We start from the raw sequence: 23,820 nt of genomic DNA, 5'->3' as shown, positions 1-23,820 counted from the left end.
AAATAATAATATATATATATATATATATATATATATATATATATATATATACTATATCTCAAAAAATTCTTTTCTGAACAACATTTTATAGAACAATAGAAATATTACAACACACGAAAATTAATGATATTTTCTGTTCGCTGTTTTAGGTCATCGGGGCATTGACTTCGGTTTTATTAATATGGGTAGTTACCGGCATTTTATTCTACCTCGCGATAGAAAGAATTGTCCATAAGGACTTTGAATTGGATGCAACGGTGATGTTGATCACATCTGCAGTTGGTGTTGCGGTAAATCTAGTGTTAGTGATATCATTAAAGACAATATTTATTTAATCTTCTGTACAACCCAATGGCAATTTATGCATAGCAACATAATACCGTATGATTATTTTTATAACAATCGAAAGTACAATGTACTTAATGTTTCTAGCGAAAAATTTTTCTCATAATTTTTATATGAATTGGAACATTTTTCAGAAATATTCAAAGAGAAATACTCAGAAATATTCAGAATTTACTTCTTTCAGAATTTTTCACACAAGTGAATTCTAAAATATTCTGAAGTTTCTCATCCCATAATTAGAAAAAAATATTTTTTAATTTTTTAGATTTTATAACATTTTATCAGAAATTATATTTACAAAAAATCTTAGAAATCTTACGATATTTTATAATTAACATATACGAAAAATTTTGAGAAAAGACGCAGATTTTCTGAGAAATGTTCCAATTCGTATAAAAAATGTGAGAAAATTATAAAATTATAAGAAAAATTCTGAAAAATTATATGAAAAATTCTGAGAAAAATTTTCAGGAATAACATTAACTAATCCAAGTAACCCATGAAGTTTAAAAATTACGATAACATTGTCGTTTAAATAGCATTTTTGTCACAAACTGTCATAACGTCATTGTGACGTTTTGAAAATTGTAGCAGCAAAACAGATATCGGAGCCATTTGGCTACTTAACTATTCTGCTATATAAAGATCTAGCAAACGATAATGGATTGAAATGAAAAGGATTTCAGAAATATTGATTTACGGATGTTAAAATGTTTTTCAATCCTGAATGCATTTTTATTCATTTATAGGAATTGCATGCAGCATATCTCTATGTCTTTCAATTTAAAAATAATATTAGCTTTTTCTGTGCACAAAACACATTGTGAATACTTTATTCAATTCAAAATTTTGAATAAGGAAATGCAGTTTTTCAATCCAATTGCATCCAATTGAATTTAATTGAATTCAATTAAATCCAAAAAAGAAGTATTCGCTATTTAAAATACGCATTCGGATAGAAAAAAATTCCAATCCATTTTAATCTATTCTCGTTTGCTGGAGAGGTTGTTACATGTTTAGCTTTAAAATGACTTTACAGCTATCATTACAGATAAAATAACTGCGCATTTTGACTTTCTAGTCTAGACTTTGATTTGTCATAGAGAGTCACTGTTATAATGCTACTATTATAATGCATAGCTAAAGTAGCTGTGGCTATATTTTGATCTTGTTTTTAATTTTTTTATAGCCAGACTGTGTTACTTGGCAAGCATCTCCTCGTTGCGTATATACTAATCGCGAATAATATACGAATTAATTTAAAATGTGCGAAATGAGAAATATTTGAGAATTAATTGAATTACATGAATAGCCTGATTTGAACTTTATTTAATTTAAATAAAAAAATTAGCTCACAATTGTAGATATTAATTAGTTTTAACAAAATTTCCAGAATTAGTCTTTATTTAATTGCTTTAATGTAGAGAGAAATATATGCATTATATGTGTGTGATATTATAGAATGGGCCTGTCGTTGCACCAGCACGGCCACAGTCACGGCGGACACAGTCACGGTGGGCATAATCACGATGATATGGAAAATGGGCATGATGATGATCTCAAAGGCGAGCAATCAAAAAAGAATATCAATGTGCGCGCCGCATTCATTCATGTTTTGGGTGATTTTATTCAGAGCGTGGGAGTATTCGTCGCCGCATTAGTCATTTATTTTAAGGTATCTTTCATTAGTAATTTATCAACGTATATTTTTACATACTTTTATCATGTCTCGTGAAATAAAAATAAAGCTTTAAAAAGTTATCATTCTTACATTCTTCATATATTTATCTTTTATAGAAGTTTTGTGACTCAATGAATAAATAGGCTTATCTATCGAAAACATAAAGCATGACTAATAATCGATTAATATTTCAGCCAAGTTGGAGCTTGGTGGATCCAATATGTACATTCCTCTTCTCCATATTAGTTATTCTCACTACAGTGGCGATTATTAAAGATGTAATTAATGTCTTGATGGAAGGTATTCCTAAGGGTTTTGACTATTCGCACGTGGAGAATACCTTTATGCAAATAGATGGAGTTGTTAAGGTGCACAATCTTAGAATCTGGGCGCTTTCACTTGACAAGACTGCTCTGTCAGCGCATCTTGCTATAAGTACGTAAACCCAAAAATACAATTCAACATGTGCACTTCTTATATTTACGCATTTTAGTTATGCAAGGGAACTAAAGTCTTAAAATAATGTATACTGTCACAAAGCATGCTTGTATTTATAGATTCTCAAATTCTTGCATCTGTGCTAGATCCTTTAACATTATATCCTAGATCATTATATATATATTTCTCGATTCAAACTGTATAAATTCTTGCATTTTATCATTCATCTTTAGACTTCTAAATTTTATTATATATAAAATCATGTTTCGTATTTCCATTGTTATTATCTTATTATTATTTATATTATTTCGCGATATTTATTTTTTATTGAAACAATGCGATATTTTCATTCGCAGAACCTGGATCAAGCCCCCAGAACATTTTATGCACCGCTACGCGGAATATCCACGATAAATATAAATTCTTTGAGATGACATTGCAAATAGAGGAATTTAACGAACGAATGGAGAACTGCAAACAGTGCAAGGCACTATCGTAATAAGATGTTACTGTTATCGTACTTATATGTCCTATAGTCACAAAATAAGGGACGCAATGTGCAACGAAGATATTTTTAGATTACAATCATCTTCATTACGAATTAAGTTGTTAAGATTACTTTATTCGCGAAAGCATAGCATACACACATCACAATGAACTCTTGTTATACATTTCCTTTTTTTTCTTTCTTTTTTTAACCAGCTCATATATAGATACATACGAGCAGTCAACTCGTATAACGCAATGTGTTTATTGTGAATAGTTTGTGTGTTATTTTGTTATGAGATAAACTATAATTAGTTCCATAAATAAATCAAGATATACCATCAATTGTTTCAATTACGATAAGTATTGTAAATGTTTCTCACATTGATTTTCATACTAATAGATGGATATATTAAGCTTTCAAGTTAAAAGTTATAAAAATAATTAAGATTTATTTTTTAAGAGTGACTGAAATGCTTCAATAAAAGCAACGACGAGATGTTATTAAAAATGACCGGCCAAAGATTTTTCGTGACCATGAAAGGGACGCGAAGAAAGCCCATTCGTAATTATACAGAGCGATGGCATTAACTATTTTGGTTGTACTGAGGATAACAAATGTGATTTTTAAGGACAGGTTTAATGTTATCCTCCCCAAACGATATATTTAAAAACGAGTCATAAGACACCTTAAAAACATTTTTTTTAAAGACGTCTAAAGTTTACCCATACAGTATACTTTATCCCAGAGATGTTCCTGCTAACGTTCTCAGGACTATTGAAACATTTTCAGGATACTCTTCAAAACATCCTTAGCTTGAACATCTGTGCTGGTGAACATCTGTGCAATCTATAATGTATTCTTTGCTTTCTCGCTTTTTACCTCATGCCTTTTTTTCTTCTTTACGATCGTTTTATTGACAATCGTTTCTTTTCACGTGTTGCTTATCTCTTTCGAAGTCCATCAATTTTTATTTTGGACGAAAGAAAATAAAAAATGGATAAGAGGCAAAAAGGCAAGAAGTAAAAAGCAATCGAGGAAAAAATGTTATATAAATGAATGTTTTATATATATTATATATAATTTTATATAATTATATATGAAATATTTTTGTGTGCGAGAAAGAGGAAATACATTGTATAGGCTTTAAAAACGTCTAAAATAGTCTAGAAGATATTTTAAGACGTCTTATTTTCATTTTTTGTTGCTGTTTGACAATGAATAGACCAATACATCTAAATAGTCAGTAGTTGGTAATGTCGTTCTTCATACATTTAGGCTAATTCTACAATGTCCTTTTTGTTTTCTGTTTCTTGCTGTTTGTCTCTTGTCTTATTGACCAAAAAAGCAAGAAACAAACAGAGACATACAACAAGAAACAGGAAACAAATAGCACATTGTAGAATTAGCCTTAAGCATACTCTTATATAATGCACAAAACATGAAGTATAAGAAAATCAACTAATCAGAGTCTTTTATTTCACGAAAAAGAAGGAAATAAAGCACTTTGATTGGTTCATTTTCTTATGTCTTATGTGTTATGCATTATGCAAGAGTTTGTGCTCCCCGCTTTACCTTCGGGATTCTGAATTGCATTCCAAAATTCGATTATGTCAATCCGAGTACTTATTATTTTATCTTCGTGTTCACCAAATGTTGAACAAGAATAAAAGATATTCAGAGTTGACAGAGTCAAGTTTTGGAACACACCCCTAATAATCATGATTTATCTAGAGCTGGTCTATTTTTGTAATAATCTCTCATTGTAAAAGATGGTAAAACCATCTAGCCGATATTGTAAAGGATATTGTATATATGCAGAGAAGAAAAAAGAGAATAAATAAAAATTATTTTGAACTTGAACTCAAGACGATTGTTATTTAATATTCGTTAATAATATATGTTAATATATGTTAATAATATATTCGCCCTAACGAAAATTATATGTACAAAACAGCTGTTATCACACATACGCGCACCGCACATCACACATATAAAGTCATAAGTGCATAGAAGCAAGCAAAAGTAAGATGGCAGCCATCAAGAACAAGTAAGTATAATATATAAGATTTCCAAGGTATATAATTAAATATAACCGATAGAACTTTCTCGCGACACTGATTATCGGACAGTTAATTTATTACTATCTTTATTTACAGATTGGAGAATTGCGAGGTATGCGACGTAGCTAAGGCGCGATACACTTGCCCGAAATGTGAGGTTAGAACATGCTCTCTCACATGCGTGAATGTTCATAAGAAGGAATTAGAATGTGATGGGATCCGGGATCCAACCAAGTTTGTCCCTTTAGCGTCATTTACCGATTTAGATTTACTAAGTGGTAAGAGAACAGATTCCTTTCTTCATTCAGTTGCCTGAGATAGCTTAAAATTTAAAATAACGCTTGATATTTTCCAGACTATCGCTTTCTCGAGCAAGTTGGTAGATCAATTGATACAAAGAAGAGAAATCCAGAGATAAAATATACTCGTCAAACTATTTTACCAGTGGTATGATAGTTTCTCTTTTTTGCATATATTTTTTAAAAGTGCCACAAAGTCATAATGTCTTCTCTTACAGCACCTACATAAATTGAGATGCGCAGCGTCCCATAGAAAAGTGTCACTGTTATATATGCCACAAGTTTTCAGTCGGCACAAGCAGAATACTACGTACCTTAACTGGAAGACCAACGAGCTATTCTGGCGTCTAGAATGGATTTTTCCACAAGCTGAAAATATAAAGTATACAATAGACAGGTATATAAATATATGTGTCATTTCTGAAAGTTGATATATAGTTTTTAAGAAGTGAATAATACATTATTATGTTTATTATAGAACTCTAGATAGCGTAAGATTATCAACGTTGGTGGAACAGGTTTTAGATCCAGTCTCTGCAACAGATGAGATTGACATCGAAAAATTGAACACAAAATTACTTTTAGCTGATAAATTACAGTTTTATAGAGCAGCTGGGTTAACTAATATCAAAGTTCTTTTAAAAGCCGAGAAGATAAAGAAGGCACAGTTCAGGTAAATGTTTCTTTGTTTTCTAGTCTTATGATTAAAGCACTTAATTCTAATCGATTTATTATAATTATAATCGATATTATTTTTAGATTTTATGACCTGGATCTTACGCTTACGTTGCAAGAAAATTTGGAGAATAAAACTATAGTGGAGTTTCCGACATTGCATGTTGTTATGAAAGATCACTCGAATATGTACGATATTATAGATACTGGTAAATATTATTCATTACAATGCTATCAATACGTTGTCATAAATCAGTATATTATATACATATTATTTTCTAGATGAAGAAATGAATGATGCAGAATGTACAAGTTATGGAGCAAAAAAAAGATACAATAACAGGTCCGATGATAACAAAAAAAATGAACCAGTAAACTATTTCTTCAATGATTTTTCGGATTCTGATGATGAGAATACGGACAATAAAGTAAAAAAGAAGAAAAAATCGCTTAATATACCAAATTATGAAGAGTTAATAAAAATGTAAAAATTACGTCCATTATTATAGATATTGACTTATATATGGATATTTTTATTGTAAATATATCATTAATTTTAATACAGATGAAATACAAATGTAGCAACATTAATGACGTGTATGATCGTCTATAATACATTTTTTTCTTGATTGGTTCCTTTTCCACATATACTGATGATACATATATCTGCCACACCACCAAAAATACAACCGCACTCAAATAATAAATATATCTTTTTAAATTTATACTAACTTGGGACTCTCTTTACAGAGGGACTTCACAAAATTGATTCAATAAAGATATGATAAATACAATCCATAAGTACAAGGAATGATAAATACAATCTTTTATCAGTGAAAAAGTTCATGATATCTCTACTAAAAAAAATTTTTTATTCCAGTTATTGTAGAGATAATTTATTTTTCATTGTTACAACAAACTACGAAAATAAATAAATCACACAAATATTTGTTACACTATATTTTTAAAATGATGGCATATTGTATAGTTTTTATATAGAAATTATTAGATCCCTTCCATAAGATTATTAGAACGAGTCAATGAAAATATTATAATAAAAAATTACCTATTCATTTCTATGTAACAAAAAATTTTGTCACTGAGCAATGCTAAAAAATCATTGAATTATTTTGTTATATACTATTTTTTTATAAACATAATTTTTACATGGATCGGTTTAAATATATCAATACAATATAATCACATTTTCGCAATTTTTATATCTTATATGTGAAAATTTTCATTTTCCTTCTATAAATATAAATGGATGTTGGAATCACACAAATACTCCACAATTATGAGAGAGATAAACAAAAATATTCTATCCTTGAAAATGGAATACCTTTGACGTATAATATCGAAGTTTTTTTATTCGTATTGTTTAACTAAAGAATGAAGAAATATAACAAAAAGACCAAAAATGCAACAAGACCTGCAACAGCTTTTACGTACATCGATTTGCTGTTTAGATGTCTCGCGTCTTTTTTATACTTTTGTGACAACATAGACAAGTTTTGGGTCTTTGAATCCAATTCTGCAAAATACAAATATTTTAATATATTTCTTTTAGTAGATTTCTACATTTTTAGCTTTTTACACAAACAGAACAGTTCTATGTTACCTGAAAGTACGGTACCCCTTTGTAAAACATCATCGATATTTTGCACCATGATTCTTTGCACATCTTGCAATTGGCTGTTAAGTGTATTCAAGTTTCTGCGAGATCTACTGTCCATAAAAATCTTCTTGGCTTTCTGAATATACGTATCTGAGAAACAAACAATATAAAACCAATGCAATATATTCAATAAGATGTTAACATTCACAGTCTAGCGTACCAAATTCAATAAAGGTATAAGGCCTGGTCACTGTATTTACACGTTTTCCATACTGAGAATGAAATTCTTGTGCTATATCTTCCAGATAACTGTAAGCTATGCGTGTGCTGTAATTCCTTTCGCATAGTACGAGATAACATACCTCATTTTCGATTAAATAACTATAAACAAAGTACAATATACAATGTTTCAAAATACATAGAAACCTGCTAAATACGTGTTTAGATTCTCTACTTAAATGTCCAATGTATCATTTTGATTTTTTAATTTTTATTACAACATGACAAAGTTATAAAATCATTTTATTTCAATTTAATAGTTAATTAATAAGAACACATTGATACAGTGGAAATTCAAACACAGCCCAACTATCACTTACTGGAAAAGATACGGTCCAGTTTCGAGAGTACACTTCGTTGGAGATTGTGGCCCTAGCTTTCTGAAGAGCATCTTTGCTTGATTTTGATATTCCACAATATTCTTACCATCCTATAGAACAGAACATAACTTTCAGTTTTTAAGTTTAATAAAGTATATAATAAAATATATAAAGATATATAAATAAATTACATAAATATATATAAACATAAATAAATCTAATAAAATATAAGTATACAGATGCCAGTCTAAATATTGATTTGCTCCAAAAATTTAAACTTTTAAATTTAACTTTTCTGTCATTTCCACCAATGTAGATTTACTTGAATCTCTGTTCAATTTATTCTTTGTCTTTTTCTAGATATAAAAATTAAAAAGATGAAAAGTAAGTTGGAGCAAAATTAAAGTTAATTACATTGATGGAAATGGACAATTACTTTAACAAATAAATTTCATGATTCCTTCTCCCACATTGTCAGTAATAAGACTTCCGCGGACGCATCGAGTTAATTGCAGAAGTAAAGTGTGACGGCTAATTGTAAGAAGGAGGTGACGTTTCATCATAGCATACGTCTAACCTGTTCATTGTCCTGCATGGTAGCCGCCAGTGGTAGGCCGTCTGCCACCCTCGCTATTATCGTGAACAAGACCATCTTATCGAGGATCTATTCACCAATCTCGTCTGGAATGAGCGAAAAGAAGAATTAATCGTACAATCGTCGCGCTGTTCCGCGACTTCAACGTCCGAAGACCATTCGCGCGTAACTGGTCGCCGATGTGGCCGGTGCAGGTCCACTCCCGATCCACCACGTCAGTCGATTCGGTCGATCTGCGCGCCGATCGCTCGGCCAACGATCGCTTATCCGCCGAGTGCAAGTGAGCACCGTACGTTTTGCGTTTCCACCAGCAGCCGACGTAAGAGTCGATGTCGTCGGTGAGCGCATCGCGAAAAGATCAAATACACGGATCCTATTTTTTTATTCCTATACCAAACCGCACTGGAATTCTTTTTCTCGCCTTCGCTAAATATCAAACACATACTTATCTTACTTTAAGTACTAAAAGTGTACCCTAGCTACAGAAAACGAACCTACGACGTCTGCGAGTGCGCGTGCACGCGACGTTGGCGCACTCGTCTCGCGCAGAAATTTAACTCGCCACGAGTCGTAAGGAAACGTCGAAGCGCACGTTTTTGAGGTGGACGATTGCCTGCTGCTGTCGCGTAATCGTGAGAATTCGTCTTCCCATCTGAGGAAATAAAAAGAATTTCCTAATTGAAAAATATATCGTTGGTGTGCCTCGTTCGAATCGACTGGCGGTCGCCATCTTGCGCGCGCAATCGCCGCGGCGCGACGCTCGACTTCCGGCCTCGGCTTTTGACGTTCGTCCTGGTTCCGCTCGCGTGGAAAGTTGCTGTGGTTGAACGGAACGGAGAGTCGGGGGAGAGAAAGGATTCGTGACGTGCTCGGCCGCGAGTCGTGTTTGCTTCTCTCTCGCGCGTTCTCTCTCTCTCTCTCTCTCTCTCTTTTTCTGTGAGTCTATCTTTCTCGCATACATCGAAATGTCCGTGTACTCCTAAGATTGAGTCAATTGAGTGTCCGCGCACGGCTATCGACATCGACCTCGACGACGAGGACGAGGACGAGGACGTTTGCTCCATCGTGAGAAGAAATCCACAGAAGTGACTGGTGGCGGCAACGGCCAATAATGCGCATACCGGACGCGTGGAAACGGCAACACGAGCGACGATAGCTTTAGGTGAGTGAACGCGTATGCGAACAGCAAACGTCGATCCTCCCCGCGCCGTCGAGTGTCGTCGAGCACCGTCGACTCTCACAGCTGGTCGCCTAAACCCTGCGATCTCGTCACGTTTCCCGGACGACGACGACCAGGAAGACACCCTGCCACGTCCGTGATTACATAATTACGTTAAATCGAGCGCCTCCGCACCGTCGGGGCTGAGATTCCTCGACTGGTGGGGCTCCTTATCGGATGGCCGAAAGCCCTCCTTTCGCTAGCCAAGGTTTACGAAACAATCTTGTTATAACAGTCATCGCGTTTACTTGAGATCATTTTCGTTGCGCATTCGTTTTCCTTTTCTTCCTTCGACGATACGACGTGCTGAAGAATCTTCGAAAATTATCCAGTACTACGAAAACTTGCGACTAATGACCTATTTATAATTCACATCTGTGTACTAAGACTGTCAGTGTCGCAATGATAAGCATTTTCCTCAGATCGCGAATGGGGTTCGACGTGTTAAACATTAATGTTTTGACGATAAACTTTTCTTCTTCAGGTGGTTACATGACAGCGAAAATTATTCTTGATTTATTGCCAATCGTATAAAAGTGATGTATGTATATGAATATACATTATAGAATTATATGAAGATGTTTTGTCACTCTGAAACTTTTAAGAGTGAATCTCGTGAAGAGTAAGATCTTATTCTTAAAATTTTATTAATTAAGTTATTTTTGAAAATTGAGTTATTCTTTTTTAAGACTGGTTAAATTTTTACTCTTTAGAGTGAGATTCCACTCTAAAGAATTTAAAGAGCATACCTTTGCGATTTCTATTTATTTCCTACTGTCTCCGTTGAATCCGTCATTTCTTCATTCGAGATATATCACCGCATTCTATTTTATCGTTTATATTTATTACAGATCTCAAAGATTGCTGTAAATCAGGCTGCAAAATCCTGCAGGCAGCATGAACGTAAGTATATGTTGGATACTTTACAAGTCATGTAACAATAGAATAAATGATTTAGATGTTAAAAAAAATATTTAATTGCAATTACAGAATCCTTATCGAGCTAGACCCGCCAGATCTCGGGTGGACCATTCAGCTACATATGGAATGCACAACCAAAATATGTGGATGCCCATGTCTGGGCCTCAATTGGATGTCCCGCCGAATGATACCACCCAGCAATCTCTCGTGAACGAGTCAAAACATGCGAGCGATACATGGAAGGATCCCTGGGACTGGAATCTGGACCAACAGTCGGATACCCAGCAGCAGCAACCACCATCACAGCAACAGCAACAGCATTACATACCCTCGTATCAGAATCAAGGACAACTGATATCTGGTTCTGTGCAAAATCATTATTACAAAAATCTCAATGGTAATACATCCGATGTACTTAACCAGAACTCCGTATCGGGCAGAAACACTCCTAGATCGGAGCCTGCTCGTCAGACTGGGTCGAATTACATGGATTCTTTCCCGCCCTACGCGAACTATAATCAAAATCAGCAATATCCGTTGCCGTCTCGACAGAACAACGCGAAATCCAGTTATGAGCATGCTCAATGGCCGAACGAACATCAATCGTCAAATGCAGCTTATACTCAGCAAAGACTCATACCACAACAGAGCCAAAAAGATCAACCATTACATCCACCATCGACACATCCATCACCGATGGCGACGCATAACAGTTATAACTGGAGCAAAGACGACACAACAAACTTATCATTACAACGTAATTGGCAGAATCATACCGATACTTTAGGTCAGTGGCAAGATCAAAACATGTCGCAGGAAATGCAACAGCCAACAGTTGACAATATGGGCAATCAGTGTACACAACCATCGCAAATATACAATGCACCTATTGAGGGAGTCAATAAGGAACATTCCATGAATTGGTCTACCAATGAGCAACAAAGCATGAGTAACGAAGTAAGTAATAAATCTAATGTCGTATCGAATCAGTGGCATAATCAAAATCGCGAGTCCCAACATCAATCCGCGCATTTAATGCAAACAAATAATGTAGATGACACATTTGCTTCTTGGCCACAGTCGGGCAATATCAGTGCCTCGCACGATTGGAGACATTCTAACGTGCAAAACGAATCTGTACATTCTTCAACGCAATGGTTACAGCCATCGAGTGCGGATAACAGTTCATTCGCGCAGAACGTATCACAGAATAACAACAGCGTTAGGTTTGCTGTGAACGAATGGCAACAAGTACACATGGCGCCATTCCACTATACTCCAGCATCTACAACTGTATCTACAAGCGTAGAAAATATTGTACATACACCCAATAACAATGAACAAGAGAACGAGAAGCAAGCAGCAGTAGCAACTTCTATCGCAACTACTGTGTCGTCTCATGATTCAATTAGTCACGCAAAATCGAGCGATATTAAATCATCGATTGGAGATCACCATAATCTAAACATACTGACAGATGATACACCGAAAAATGATCTTTCTAAAACCGTTCTTAACGAAAAGGATGACCGTTCTTTTGGTTCTATAGCAGCAGAGGAATTAACCAGCAATTTTGGTCATCTTAATATTAGTAGCAAGTCGGGAAAACATGTGGATCTTCTGGGTGAATCATTAGAGGTAAGCCCCGTTCTCCAAGAAGAGAAAGCTCAACATCCTCCTAATTTCAATGTTGCGAGTATCCGCAATTCTGTTCCCGATAATATGCCCGTGCTACCTCCGGATTACGCGTCAAGCGGTATAGAGAATTCTCATTCTGTCGATAGCCAACCAATTGTCGGTCAAGATCCTCTAATATCGAATACATATCAAAGTGGTGCTACTAAAATAGTGGATAGTATCTCGCAAAGCAGTTATGATCAATGGTACAATCAAAATACATTGGAGAATGCATGGTATGCGAAGGATCACTCACGTGCACCTCCCAAACAGTGGAACACTCCTGAACAGAGTGTAGAGAATTACGAGAATATCCAACAATCATCCGACTTCATAAATGTCGAGGTTGTTGCGCCTGCAACGTTGAAGGAGCGTGATATCTATGGCTCGCGAGATTCTATAAACAAGGAAACGTTGGACAATGATCCCAAGCCGAGCATGAGTCCCAAAGAAGCAACGAATATTCGGGATTTCAGGGAAGAGGTGAACAACATCGAAGTGTTATCGATGCAGCAAACTCGGTCTCATCCACCTTTGACGGAACAAATGCCGGATAACTATGAATTCGCTTCGAATGATAGAAATACATTTTTAGAGACTGGCGAGTTGACGGACTCGCATCAGGAACACGAACCAACGCCACCGAGTCAGGATGATGAGAATGATGAAGTGCCTAACGATATTCCCTTCCTGCGCGAAGTACCAGGACAATCGAGTACCATAGATCCACGCAGGAACGATCCTACAGGTCAGGAGCATCATGTGCAGACTGGGCAACGACTGTCCGATCCTAGGAGGAATGATCCATCGGGTCAGGAACAAAGTATACAAGTTAGAAATATATCTGATCGAGCGGAGCGTCGTGACGTTCTTCCGGGGCAAGAGAGAAATGTTCCTTTGCTATTACGAGGTGATACGGACACGCTAGAACGACGAAATGATCCTTCAGGTAGAGAACGTTCTCTTCCACCGCAACAGCCCCTTCCATCGCGAAATGATCCATCAGGTGAAGAGAGATATCAGCTGCAGTCGCAGATAATGATGGAGCCGAGTGAGACTCGTGAAGTACTCGGCAGAGGCAATGAGCCCGACGAAGTTGCGCAGCAAACAGACGCGGAACGTAGACAGATACCAGGCGGAGCATCTTCCAATGATGTTACGCAGTTGTTGGACGACAGGACAACAGGTGGTAGAGTTGTTACTGGCTCTCCTCCGGATGTTCCTCCACCGATGTCCGCGATGCAGGATCAGGCGAGTGAATCGCGAAATAAACGTGAGGAAGCAGTAGGTGCATCTTTGGAGAGCGAGAGCCAGGGCATCTCCAGCTCCTCGAATCGACGAGATTCCTATGAAGACGAAGAAGATGAGGGATCTCGCAACAGTCGGGATGAAAGTAGGGAGAGACGACGAGAAACAAGTCCTGATCGCCGACGATACGAATATGACCGGAAGAACGCGTACTATGATCGTGATCGCGAATACGAGGACGATTATTATTACGAACGTCGACGTGCGGGCGACAATGATCGTCAGTATAGTGCCCGCGACGACTTCGAGCGACGGGATGTTCCGTATCGAGAAGACGAACGTAAGCATCACAGTCGCGACGACTTGGATCGACATGGTAGAGACGATATGGATAGAAGAATCAGGGGAAAAGAGGATCTAGATGAAAGGGACAGTAGGAGAAGACCAGATGATCGCAGAAGAGACAGAGGCGATGAGACACGTCGTCGAGACAGAGATCCAAGAGATTATGATGCACGATATTCTAGAGATCCTAGAGATAGAGAATATATGGATCGTGAAAGGAGAAGGGATGATAGACGATCACGAAGATATGAAGATTTCGATATTAGAGATCCGTATAGAAGGGATTATTATGATGATCCTTATGGAAGAAGGTATATTTATTTCTTAATTTTTTTAATAATTTACTTATTAATATATTAATTTACATTTATATTTACTCTTTCACAGTTCTAGGCCTTCAAGTAGATCTTCTTACAATGATAGAGACCGTGAATACTACATGCGTACGAGAGATCCTTATTATGCATACAATGGTACGTGATGCAATATACAATTCGAATATTAAAAAATAACATTCTTTTATGAAAATAATTATTAAATATGTATTCGATTGTGAATGTGCAGGATACAGTGGATATGATTATAATGCTCATTATGGTAACAATTATTACGCATATCTTGAAAACCTACGTCGAACGAATCCTGCTGCCTATTCCGAGTGGTACCACAAATATTATGCGAATCAGCATCAGCAACAGCATATTGCCAGAGGAGTCAGTAATTATCCAGAGGATAGAGCCAGTGTTCATTCTGGCCGTAGCTCCTGCGACGACAGGTATGCTCTGAAATTTTCTTTTTAAAAAATTAAAAAAGTTCTTGAATAGTCAGTTTTGTTTCTTATCTCAGATTTTATAACATTTATTGTATGTTAGATTTTTTCCAATCCCAAGTGTATGTTTCCGTTCACCCAACAAGGCATTGTATATTCCACATTTTGGATATTCTGGATGGACCGGAAATCTGCGGGAGCGCAGTACGGTTTGTCGCAATTTTAATAGGTGAGACCGAGAGTCTTCTCTCGGTTCGAAATGTTTAAGCTAGATTTCTCTAAAATTTAATTCTCTCCCAATATTTTAAAATTTCAATTATAGCATATACAATTTTGGTTAAATATACGTAGCATATAGAAAATATGTATAATTATTTGTAATCATTCACCTCAAGTATATATTATTATAACAATTATTTAATAATGCAATAAAATATTATACAGTTACGACAGCAACCGTGTATAAAAATATAGTAAAATTTCGTTATTCTATCGGAAGAATAGAATAGTTTCGATAACCGTATATAATTCGAATAATAAAGGCTTATTAGCTCTCCCCTCTACCAGTATCTATTAGTTCCGATAATAGAAATTAACTTCAGAAAACTGAAATCGAACTCTTATTATTCAAACTAGCCATTTCAGATAATGAGAGTTCAATTATGAGTATATAAATAGAGTGCAGACAAACAGAATTCCAACGTAATAGAAATATATGTAGAATTATTTAAAAAATACTTAATTTTGCTTATATTAAATTCGTTGCAAAATTGAAGTGGAATATGCTTATTTTGTACATAATTATGTGTCTTCATAATATATTGTTTATATTCCATAATTCTTTAAAGATTCTCTATTAAAAGAAAGAATACTGTGTTTATTTCAGGACTACTGGTGATAAACGAACATTGGCTGATATGTCTTTAGAAGATACGATAATTACTTCTGCTCGATTGACACCGACTAAATATTCCACGTCTCATGCATATGGTATAATTTGTGATATTAATTATATTTGTTTTTTTTATTAATGCTTAATATCATTAAGCTAATTAAAAACATTATTCTCTCATAGGATGCTTTTCCATTGGATCTTTGATACATGTTCATCCAAGTTACCCAGCTGATGGCGAAAGAGCTAAAGTGGATATTTTTCGCGTGGATAGCTTACTCTCGCATGATCCTGTTGCACGCGATTTACGATTATATCCAGGACCTCTAATTAAGTAAGTAAAATCATATAAAAGTACAATATATTAAAAAATACAATTCAATACAAGTAATATATATATATATATAACGATGACTTGTTACAGTGGTGTAACGCATAAGAAGACTATTATAGAATATTGCGAAAATAAAATTAAAAAAGCAGTGATAAATGAAGAAATAATCGATCGCGCTTCATACATCTTGCTATACGAATTGATGATTATGTTAATTCAACAAAATGGAGTAAGTTTTTCTTCATTAAAAAATAATTTAAAATACTGTTCAAATTAATTAATATCGCTTAAATTCGCCATTCAGAACGTTGTTGGCGTCGATATTGCTGGACTCTTATTGCGCAATAAGGATGCTTATCCTTACGATGCGAACAAGTTCAAATCTCAAGATATAGGACGCAGAGAATCGCAAATATCGCAGCGTTCTGGAGCAACGGGCAGCGACGGAAGTACTCAGGATATTTCAGCATTATCCGAGAAAACTGAAACCAAGCAACGAAAAACCATAGAACAAATAACAGATGAATTCAGAGATACGTTACTTTATGGACGTGTTCAAGAAGCATTAGGTATATAAAAAAGGCTTTATTTTTTTTCTCGTTAAACGTTATAAATGTTATTAATTTTTTCTTTTTTACTTGTAACAGAGTACGCGATGAATGAAGGACTTTGGGGCCACGCTCTTTTTCTGGCTAGTAAACTGGATAAACGCACGCACGCTTCTGTAATGGCTCGTTTTGCAAACAGTCTGCCATCACACGATCCACTGCAGACCTTGTATCAACTGCATTCTGGTCGTATACCTGCTATAGTTACGGTAAAAATTATGCTTCAATTTTATGACAAAATTATTCACGCTTTTTCGTCATGATACTAATTATTCATTTTTTTTTTTCTGTAGTGCGTCGCGGATCCGCGCTGGGACGATTGGCGGCCTCATCTAGCTATGATTATATCTAATACCTCGACCAATCCAGAAGTTAATCGTCGATCAATAACGACTCTCGGGGATACATTATTCGCGAGAGGCGACATCCACGCTGCACATTTTTGTTACATACTCGCGCAAATTGATTTTGGCACTTACGGAACTAATGGAGTTAAACTCGTGTTAATCGGCGCTAATCACAACAAGTCATATTCTGAATTCTTTACCATGGAAGCTGTCATGTTAACAGAAATTTATGAATATGCTCGGAACCTTAGCGATCCGCATTTCACATTAGTAGACCTTCAAACATTCAAATTTGATCTAACTGTGAAGATGGTGGATTGTGGATTAATAGAAAAAGCTTTATTGTATATCGAACAGATTGCAATAAATATCGCAAACGATCCATCAAAATATAAGAAATCCTTCATCGAAGCGGTTTATGTATTAGGTGACCGAATCAAGTATCACGATCCAGTCTATAAAGATGCTATCGAAGATGCTGCAAATGTTACGTGGCTTAATAGATTAACGGAAATAGTTGGAAAATATCAGGTCATTATATGATTCTTTTACGAGAAATGATATTTAATTTTATGTTAATGCAAATATTAAATAGAATTCTGTTATAGGATGAACAGGCTGTCGAAGATGAAACGTACGGTTCTCGTACTATGATAGAAAATCAGGAAATTCATGAAGTAAAACATCAGCAACAGCAACCTTCGCAACTATCATCACTATCATCACAACAACAATGGAACACTATTCAATCCGATTACAATGACGGGCCTACGTCGATGGAAGTTAACACAAGTGAAATGCAATCAGATTGGCAACCATTATCTTTGCCCACGAACATTCAAGATACATACGATTCGAATGCACAATATATGAGAAATGTAGACGAATCTGTTCAATATCAGCAGTCGCAACAACAGGATTATTGGAGCCAGCAGTCGTATTATCAAAATAATTATGGAAGAAACGAATCTGTACAGTCTAATTGGCAGCAACAGTCTGCACCAGGCTTAACTGACACTCAGACTGAAGTAACTAATTCGCAACAACAAGACAAATGGAACTATGAGGTATATTAAAAAGTAGCTACTAACTTTATTACATCATCTTTTAATATAAAATTTAATCATTACGCGTTTCTTCCTCATAATATATATCATCTTCACATTCTCATATAATTTATATAATTTTTGTATCACTTTCATATTTTCATCTTTTCATGAATATTGATTTTTTTAAAAATGATATATCAATTTTGTTCATAATTTTTTACATTATTTATCATAAAGTATTGCGATTAACCATAGACTTATATAATTGATTGTACGCTTCTATTGGAAACGTGAAGACAACATTAGTAATATAGGGCAATATTTGATTAGATGTTCTGTCATAATGCGCAATTGAACAAAGAAAGTATATTCAATAACTATTGTTTTTTCTTACTATTGTTGTCCTCACGTCTCCAATGGAAACGTACAGTCTAGTATATAAATCTATACAATTAACATTTTTTTCACTTGTTTTCTTTAATGCTTGCTCACCGACAGACGGAAAGGGAAGACAAAACACCCACACCTGAAGTAAGTAATTGCGGACTTACCTCGGATAATATTTTCGATCCTGAAAGATTACTAAATATTGCTGGTACTAATTTGTTACGCCGTCGAAATGTGTCTGTAAAATCAAATCCGTATATCGCCTCTGCATTTGATGATACTTCTGATCATGATGATAATACTTCTGGTCATGTACCTACATTCTTTAATCTGTCTAGTGATAATCTCGATATGAGAAAAGTCCCAAATTCTCGTAAGAAATATCCTAAATTGACTATGAACTATCCAAAAATTTTACCAAACAACAAAGTACACTCAAAAGATAGAAAATCAAGACATGTCGATCCTATATTTTCGAAACCACCGTGCTCGCAAACACCGGTATTCCTAAAATGTAAGATTAAGAAAAAGAATTCGTCCGAAAATAAAGAAGAAATGGCGCCAGACAGATCAGATAAGGGAAATTTATCCGTGTCTCAAACTACAGATCTAGATATTCAATTTAGCAAATTGAAACTCGAATCTCTTTTAGCGCCAGACTTATCTTTCGAAACCAAAGAGAGTCACGTTACTTTCAGTAATGAAGCACAAACCTTAAAACAGTATTGTAATTTCGAGGAGAAAAAAGTTATGAGAGTTGCACCGCATATTCGTAGAAAGGATGTTATTTGCGATACGGTAGACGCGTGGTCGTACGATAGTACCGGGCAAAATATTTCCGAATCGTCCAGATATAAGCCACTAGTTTTCGGTGGCACATATCCGATTGATTTACCTCTTAGATTTAGAAATAATAATCGTTTAGTCGATGATACTTCTGCTAAGAATAATACGTCTTTAACTTATGACATTGATATGCCCACAAAATGCGACTAAAAAATAATCTGTAAGCGTATAGAATTGTGGCCAAGTTTTTCAGTACATGTTAAACACAGAAATAAGATGTAATAGTAATTCTATGTCGATAGATATAATTGGATTTTCTTCAAGTATTAACAAAAAAAATTTTTTTTAATCTGGTAATACATAATTTCTATATAGTAAATAATATTTTTAAATATTTAAAAAAAATATTGAATAAATTATTGAAAATCAGAATTATCAATTTATATACTTGATTGTGTTCATATATTATCTCAAAAGTCAAATTTTTACATATTATATGAAAAATATTCAAATACTAATGAGGAAAAAATCCATATGCTGTGATGAAATAGAGATATAAAGAATCCTGTTTTGTGTCATTAATTAATATTATGTAATTTTATAAAGTTTTAATATTTTAAGCATTGTTTAAATGTATATATATATCTATTGTTACTGTTGGCATCAAACGCATAATAAAGTTTTGTCATATAATGCATTGCCTTGAACTTCTTAAGATTATAAATACAATTGATTATTATATAAAGATGTAGGTTATTGCATATACAGATATCGAAGATTTTAAACTTAGAGGCCATGTAATATTCATTAAAATGATTAAAAAATAGTTAATGTGAATTTAAAACACTGATCTTGTCACAAAATTAAAAATTATTTCCACAGTTTAATACTTACCACATGTCTTCTAAGTTCTAAATCCTTTTTCTAATAATTAATTTATCTGCATTTTTTTGCGTTTATCTGATTTCTAAGATAATATGATTTTATTCTTAATATCTTTCTGATTGTACATTTTGAACGCCCAACATTTCAACATAGAGCGACATCATTCTTAAAATAAATCTGGTAAGCAAAGTTTCTCATTTTTTACTGTAATACATTTGTGAGTATCGCATATTTTTTTAAGTTTTGTAGAGTGCGATCAAAAAACTTTTAATTAGCATGTGATAGGCGAACTCGCATCGTTACAGTAAATAGTGATAAACTTTGCTGGAACAAGCTTGCGATGATCAATCGTATATTTTATTTCAGCCTGCGCAGCCAACAATCTCTATGACACCGTCAACGGGTAAACAGTATGATCCATTGGAAGAATTAGATGCGCTTGAGACACCACGACAGACTGCTAAATCTGCGGCGGATACGAAGAAAATAACCGAAAAAACGGCTGAAAAGAAATCCTCCAACAGTGGTGGTTCCTGGTTCGGTGGTTTGTTCAGTAAACTTGCGCCCAAGCCGAAAAATCAAATGATATTGCCAGACGATAACAACCCAACGGTAAGAATTTGCCACTGCTTTGTATTTTCCTCCAGCTCATTAAAAAATTACGACGGACGGTTTTATGTTTTATGTCGTTAAGGGTTTGCGCGGAAACTTTTGGTAATAGAATGCTACTTATGGTTACAACAATGCTTATAAGATGGACGATATAAACAGGCCAGTATAATGCCAGGATTTATTGAGTAACTGTTAACTAACAAGTTGCTATTAATACTCCTCTAATTTGTTAGCTAGATTTTTTTCCTAACATATGAACATCAAACAGTTGTTAATGAGAAAAAAAGTTGTTAGTGAAATCTTGTAATCAACTCTGTCATCTTTTGTATTACAGATTGTATGGGATCCAGTCGCTAAAAAGTGGATGAACAAGGATGAGGATGGCGATAGCGGTACCGCGACATTGGCCCCACCGCCGAAAATAGCCGACATGAGTTTCCGAGCACCGGCAGTGGAACGTATTCCACAACCATCTTTACCGAGTGCACACAACGAGGATACATCAGTGACGGATATTTCGAAATTGCCTACTGGTAGTAATATGTATAAACTGCAAAGGGGTAGAAGTATACGTGCCAACTACGTAGACATAATGAATCCCAGTGGAAAATCTAAAGGTAGCGCGGTGTCGTCTAATGTAGTCACCCCCATGACATCTCCACTCGTACCTATAGCTACTTCATCCCCGCAGGTGTTGGTACCCGCGCCAAGTAAGTCATCGAAGTCAATTTCTAAACTTTAATTCTCTTCGATTTTATTCATGCGAATTTGAATCTTAGCTTATTACCTTAGCTTATTTTTTCTCTGCATTTGAAAATATAATATTTAGCGAAAAATTGAATGAATAAAATACTTGAGAATTGAAAAACCTAATATGAAAGTTGAAACATTGAAAAACAATTTGTCTGAAAGTAATGTTGCCTTTATTATGACAGTTAATGATCCAACCGCTCCTATGGATTTCCTGACTCCTGCAGCAACACCGCCGTCTGGAAACATCGCAGAAAATACCCCAGTAAGTGCCACGTAATACATTCTTGTATGGTTTCACGAATATTGAATTATAAACGCATTATTGATGCGTTTGATAAACTATATATTTATAATGCAATTTCACACACACACACACACACACACGCGCGCGCGCGCGCACACGCACGCACACGCACACGCAATCTGTGTGTCTCCTATTATTAAACCTTACATTATATATAATACATTTGTTGTCCCTTGCGTTGTGGCTGCAGTTTTTTGGTATGCAGCTTAGCATTTGTTTCAGCGTTTCTGAAACCATAACGATATATAACGAATTTTTTCTGTATGTTCTCTACACAATCATTGTGATGAATAATCTGTACACTCATTCCCCTAGTTTTGCAAATCGTATATTTTTCTCAAAAGTATTTTTTCATAATATCTTTGAATTAATCATATTTATTCTTATATATCTATATTCTTATATTAATCTATATATACAGCAATTATATGTTCATTGGTGATCAATCAGTAGAAATTTTTCACGAAATGTTTATGGACTAGATTGTTCTAGTACTATGCCAGTTTCTCCTACCCCCCCCCCATTTAAACGGAAGAAATAATTGCTAAAACGATCAATGTTATTAATAGCATTAATTAAAATATACTTTTATTGCTTCCTACATTTCATTTTAATGACAGTGATACTCAATTAGATCTCTTCACTTTGCTACAGATTCTTTCTTTTATATACCTCTGTTTAATCTTACCTTTCTTTTTGTGTTTCTTTATGCAAGCAGTCGGGGAAGCAGAATGATGTAGCCAAATAATAATTATTGCTCATAGTAAGGACATTCATTTTATTAATTTTTACATATCATTATTTGATGTTTTACGCACACGCTTTCTTCTTACCCACCGCTTCGTGGAAATGTACATATACCTATGTATAGCCTTCTTGCATAAGAAAAGGAAGGCTGTATTGGTATTTCATAATTAAAGCTGATTATTAACATTTTATATAGCCACCAATGAATTTACTATCGCTTTGCATGTTTATGTTCTTAATATTATTAACAATAGAAAGAGCGTTTCTTCCTTGTGATTATGAATAGTTTTATGTAATGCACATCCTCTGTAAAAAAAAATCCAATAATCATCTGTGTACCCATCAAAGCATGAAAGTGTTCCTTTCTACTTTTTGAAATACAGCAGTTACGCTGTAATACACGAGAACATAAATATCGTAATACCGATTTTCACGTTGTGATGTGAAAGAGAGCCTTACGCTTTATTAAATAAGTTTGTTGAAACGCTATTTTTTAGCTATATCTGCGAGCATAAGTGCAACGTATCGTGTATAAATTGGTATTACATTCGTAAACATAGAAGATAAGACTAGCTAATCACAAGCGACGTGGCGAATATCTGTTAGTGAGACAACGTTATTGTATTGTGTATGGTATACAGCTCTCTCGCTGGAGCTCGACCAGCTCATTATCACGAGAGGTGCAAAGCTACACAATGAGGGATCCGCGACTCCTTCAACGGAATAAGGTAATCCAATGGCATTAACTTCTTCCGCATTTCCAAGGTGACCACTTTCCAAAATATTACTACGAAACATACTATGGTACGAGGGATTATGCTAGTACGATTTTTTTGTCTTCTAATTAGTTTGTCCATGTGTCAAGCAAGATTCTTATTATGACCTAATGCTACTTACTAAATTAGCTTACGCTTATCAATCATCATCAATCGCTACTTTCATGAGATCTTTAATCATAGAATCGTGGGAAAATTTGGTAAAGGATTTTAGATGCAGGTTTTGTAAAATAACTACACATTATTCGGTTATTTTTATTTTATTATTTGTTAAGATATATATATATATATATTATATATTATATATATATATATATATATATGTGTGTGTGTGTGTGTGTGTGTGTGTGTGTGTGTGTGT

At 34.7% G+C, this 23,820-nt stretch overlaps 4 protein-coding genes across 4 annotated transcripts in view; 3 read left to right on the top strand and 1 right to left on the bottom strand.

Moving 5' to 3' along the window:
- The window catches only part of LOC105624727 (zinc transporter 2-like), a 5,352-nt gene extending 2,389 nt beyond the window's left edge, over positions 1-2,963 (top strand). Inside the window, exons 5-8 of the mRNA XM_012206082.1 lie at positions 150-301; positions 1,807-2,020; positions 2,221-2,461; positions 2,821-2,963. Of these exons, the coding sequence (XP_012061472.1) occupies positions 150-301; positions 1,807-2,020; positions 2,221-2,461; positions 2,821-2,963 (750 nt within the window). The remainder of the gene's footprint in view (positions 1-149; positions 302-1,806; positions 2,021-2,220; positions 2,462-2,820) is intronic.
- Positions 2,964-4,981: 2,018 nt separating this feature from the next.
- On the top strand, positions 4,982-6,476 carry LOC105624701 (box C/D snoRNA protein 1). Its single transcript, XM_012206055.1, has 7 exons — positions 4,982-5,001; positions 5,111-5,292; positions 5,370-5,461; positions 5,532-5,710; positions 5,792-5,986; positions 6,073-6,197; positions 6,271-6,476. Exons 1-7 carry the CDS (start codon positions 4,982-4,984, stop codon positions 6,474-6,476), a joined length of 999 nt encoding a protein of 332 aa, XP_012061445.1.
- Positions 6,477-7,188: 712 nt separating this feature from the next.
- On the bottom strand, positions 7,189-8,857 carry LOC105624700 (vesicle-trafficking protein SEC22b). The gene is made up of 5 exons (XM_012206053.1): positions 8,783-8,857; positions 8,206-8,315; positions 7,827-7,987; positions 7,610-7,756; positions 7,189-7,522 (listed from the first exon to the last, which is right to left on the bottom strand). The coding sequence occupies exons 1-5, from the start codon at positions 8,855-8,857 to the stop codon at positions 7,374-7,376; spliced, it is 642 nt and encodes a 213-aa protein (XP_012061443.1). The 3' UTR covers positions 7,189-7,373.
- Positions 8,858-10,916: 2,059 nt separating this feature from the next.
- The window catches only part of LOC105624726, a 13,357-nt gene continuing 453 nt past the window's right edge, over positions 10,917-23,820 (top strand). Inside the window, exons 1-17 of the mRNA XM_012206081.1 lie at positions 10,917-10,922; positions 11,010-14,521; positions 14,598-14,683; positions 14,775-14,985; positions 15,083-15,208; positions 15,866-15,969; positions 16,055-16,205; positions 16,296-16,434; positions 16,510-16,774; positions 16,853-17,022; positions 17,107-17,691; positions 17,769-18,227; positions 18,708-18,740; positions 20,634-20,879; positions 21,214-21,589; positions 21,815-21,900; positions 23,325-23,411. Coding sequence (XP_012061471.1) covers positions 10,917-10,922; positions 11,010-14,521; positions 14,598-14,683; positions 14,775-14,985; positions 15,083-15,208; positions 15,866-15,969; positions 16,055-16,205; positions 16,296-16,434; positions 16,510-16,774; positions 16,853-17,022; positions 17,107-17,691; positions 17,769-18,227; positions 18,708-18,740; positions 20,634-20,879; positions 21,214-21,589; positions 21,815-21,900; positions 23,325-23,411 — 6,642 coding nt within the window. The remainder of the gene's footprint in view (positions 10,923-11,009; positions 14,522-14,597; positions 14,684-14,774; positions 14,986-15,082; positions 15,209-15,865; positions 15,970-16,054; positions 16,206-16,295; positions 16,435-16,509; positions 16,775-16,852; positions 17,023-17,106; positions 17,692-17,768; positions 18,228-18,707; positions 18,741-20,633; positions 20,880-21,213; positions 21,590-21,814; positions 21,901-23,324; positions 23,412-23,820) is intronic.

The sequence above is a fragment of the Atta cephalotes genome (assembly GCF_000143395.1).
Source record: "Atta cephalotes unplaced genomic scaffold scaffold00086, whole genome shotgun sequence".
Lineage (NCBI taxonomy): Eukaryota > Metazoa > Arthropoda > Insecta > Hymenoptera > Formicidae > Atta > Atta cephalotes.
Note: the sequence above shows the minus strand (reverse complement) of the source record. Positions and strands in the feature narration are given on the sequence as shown.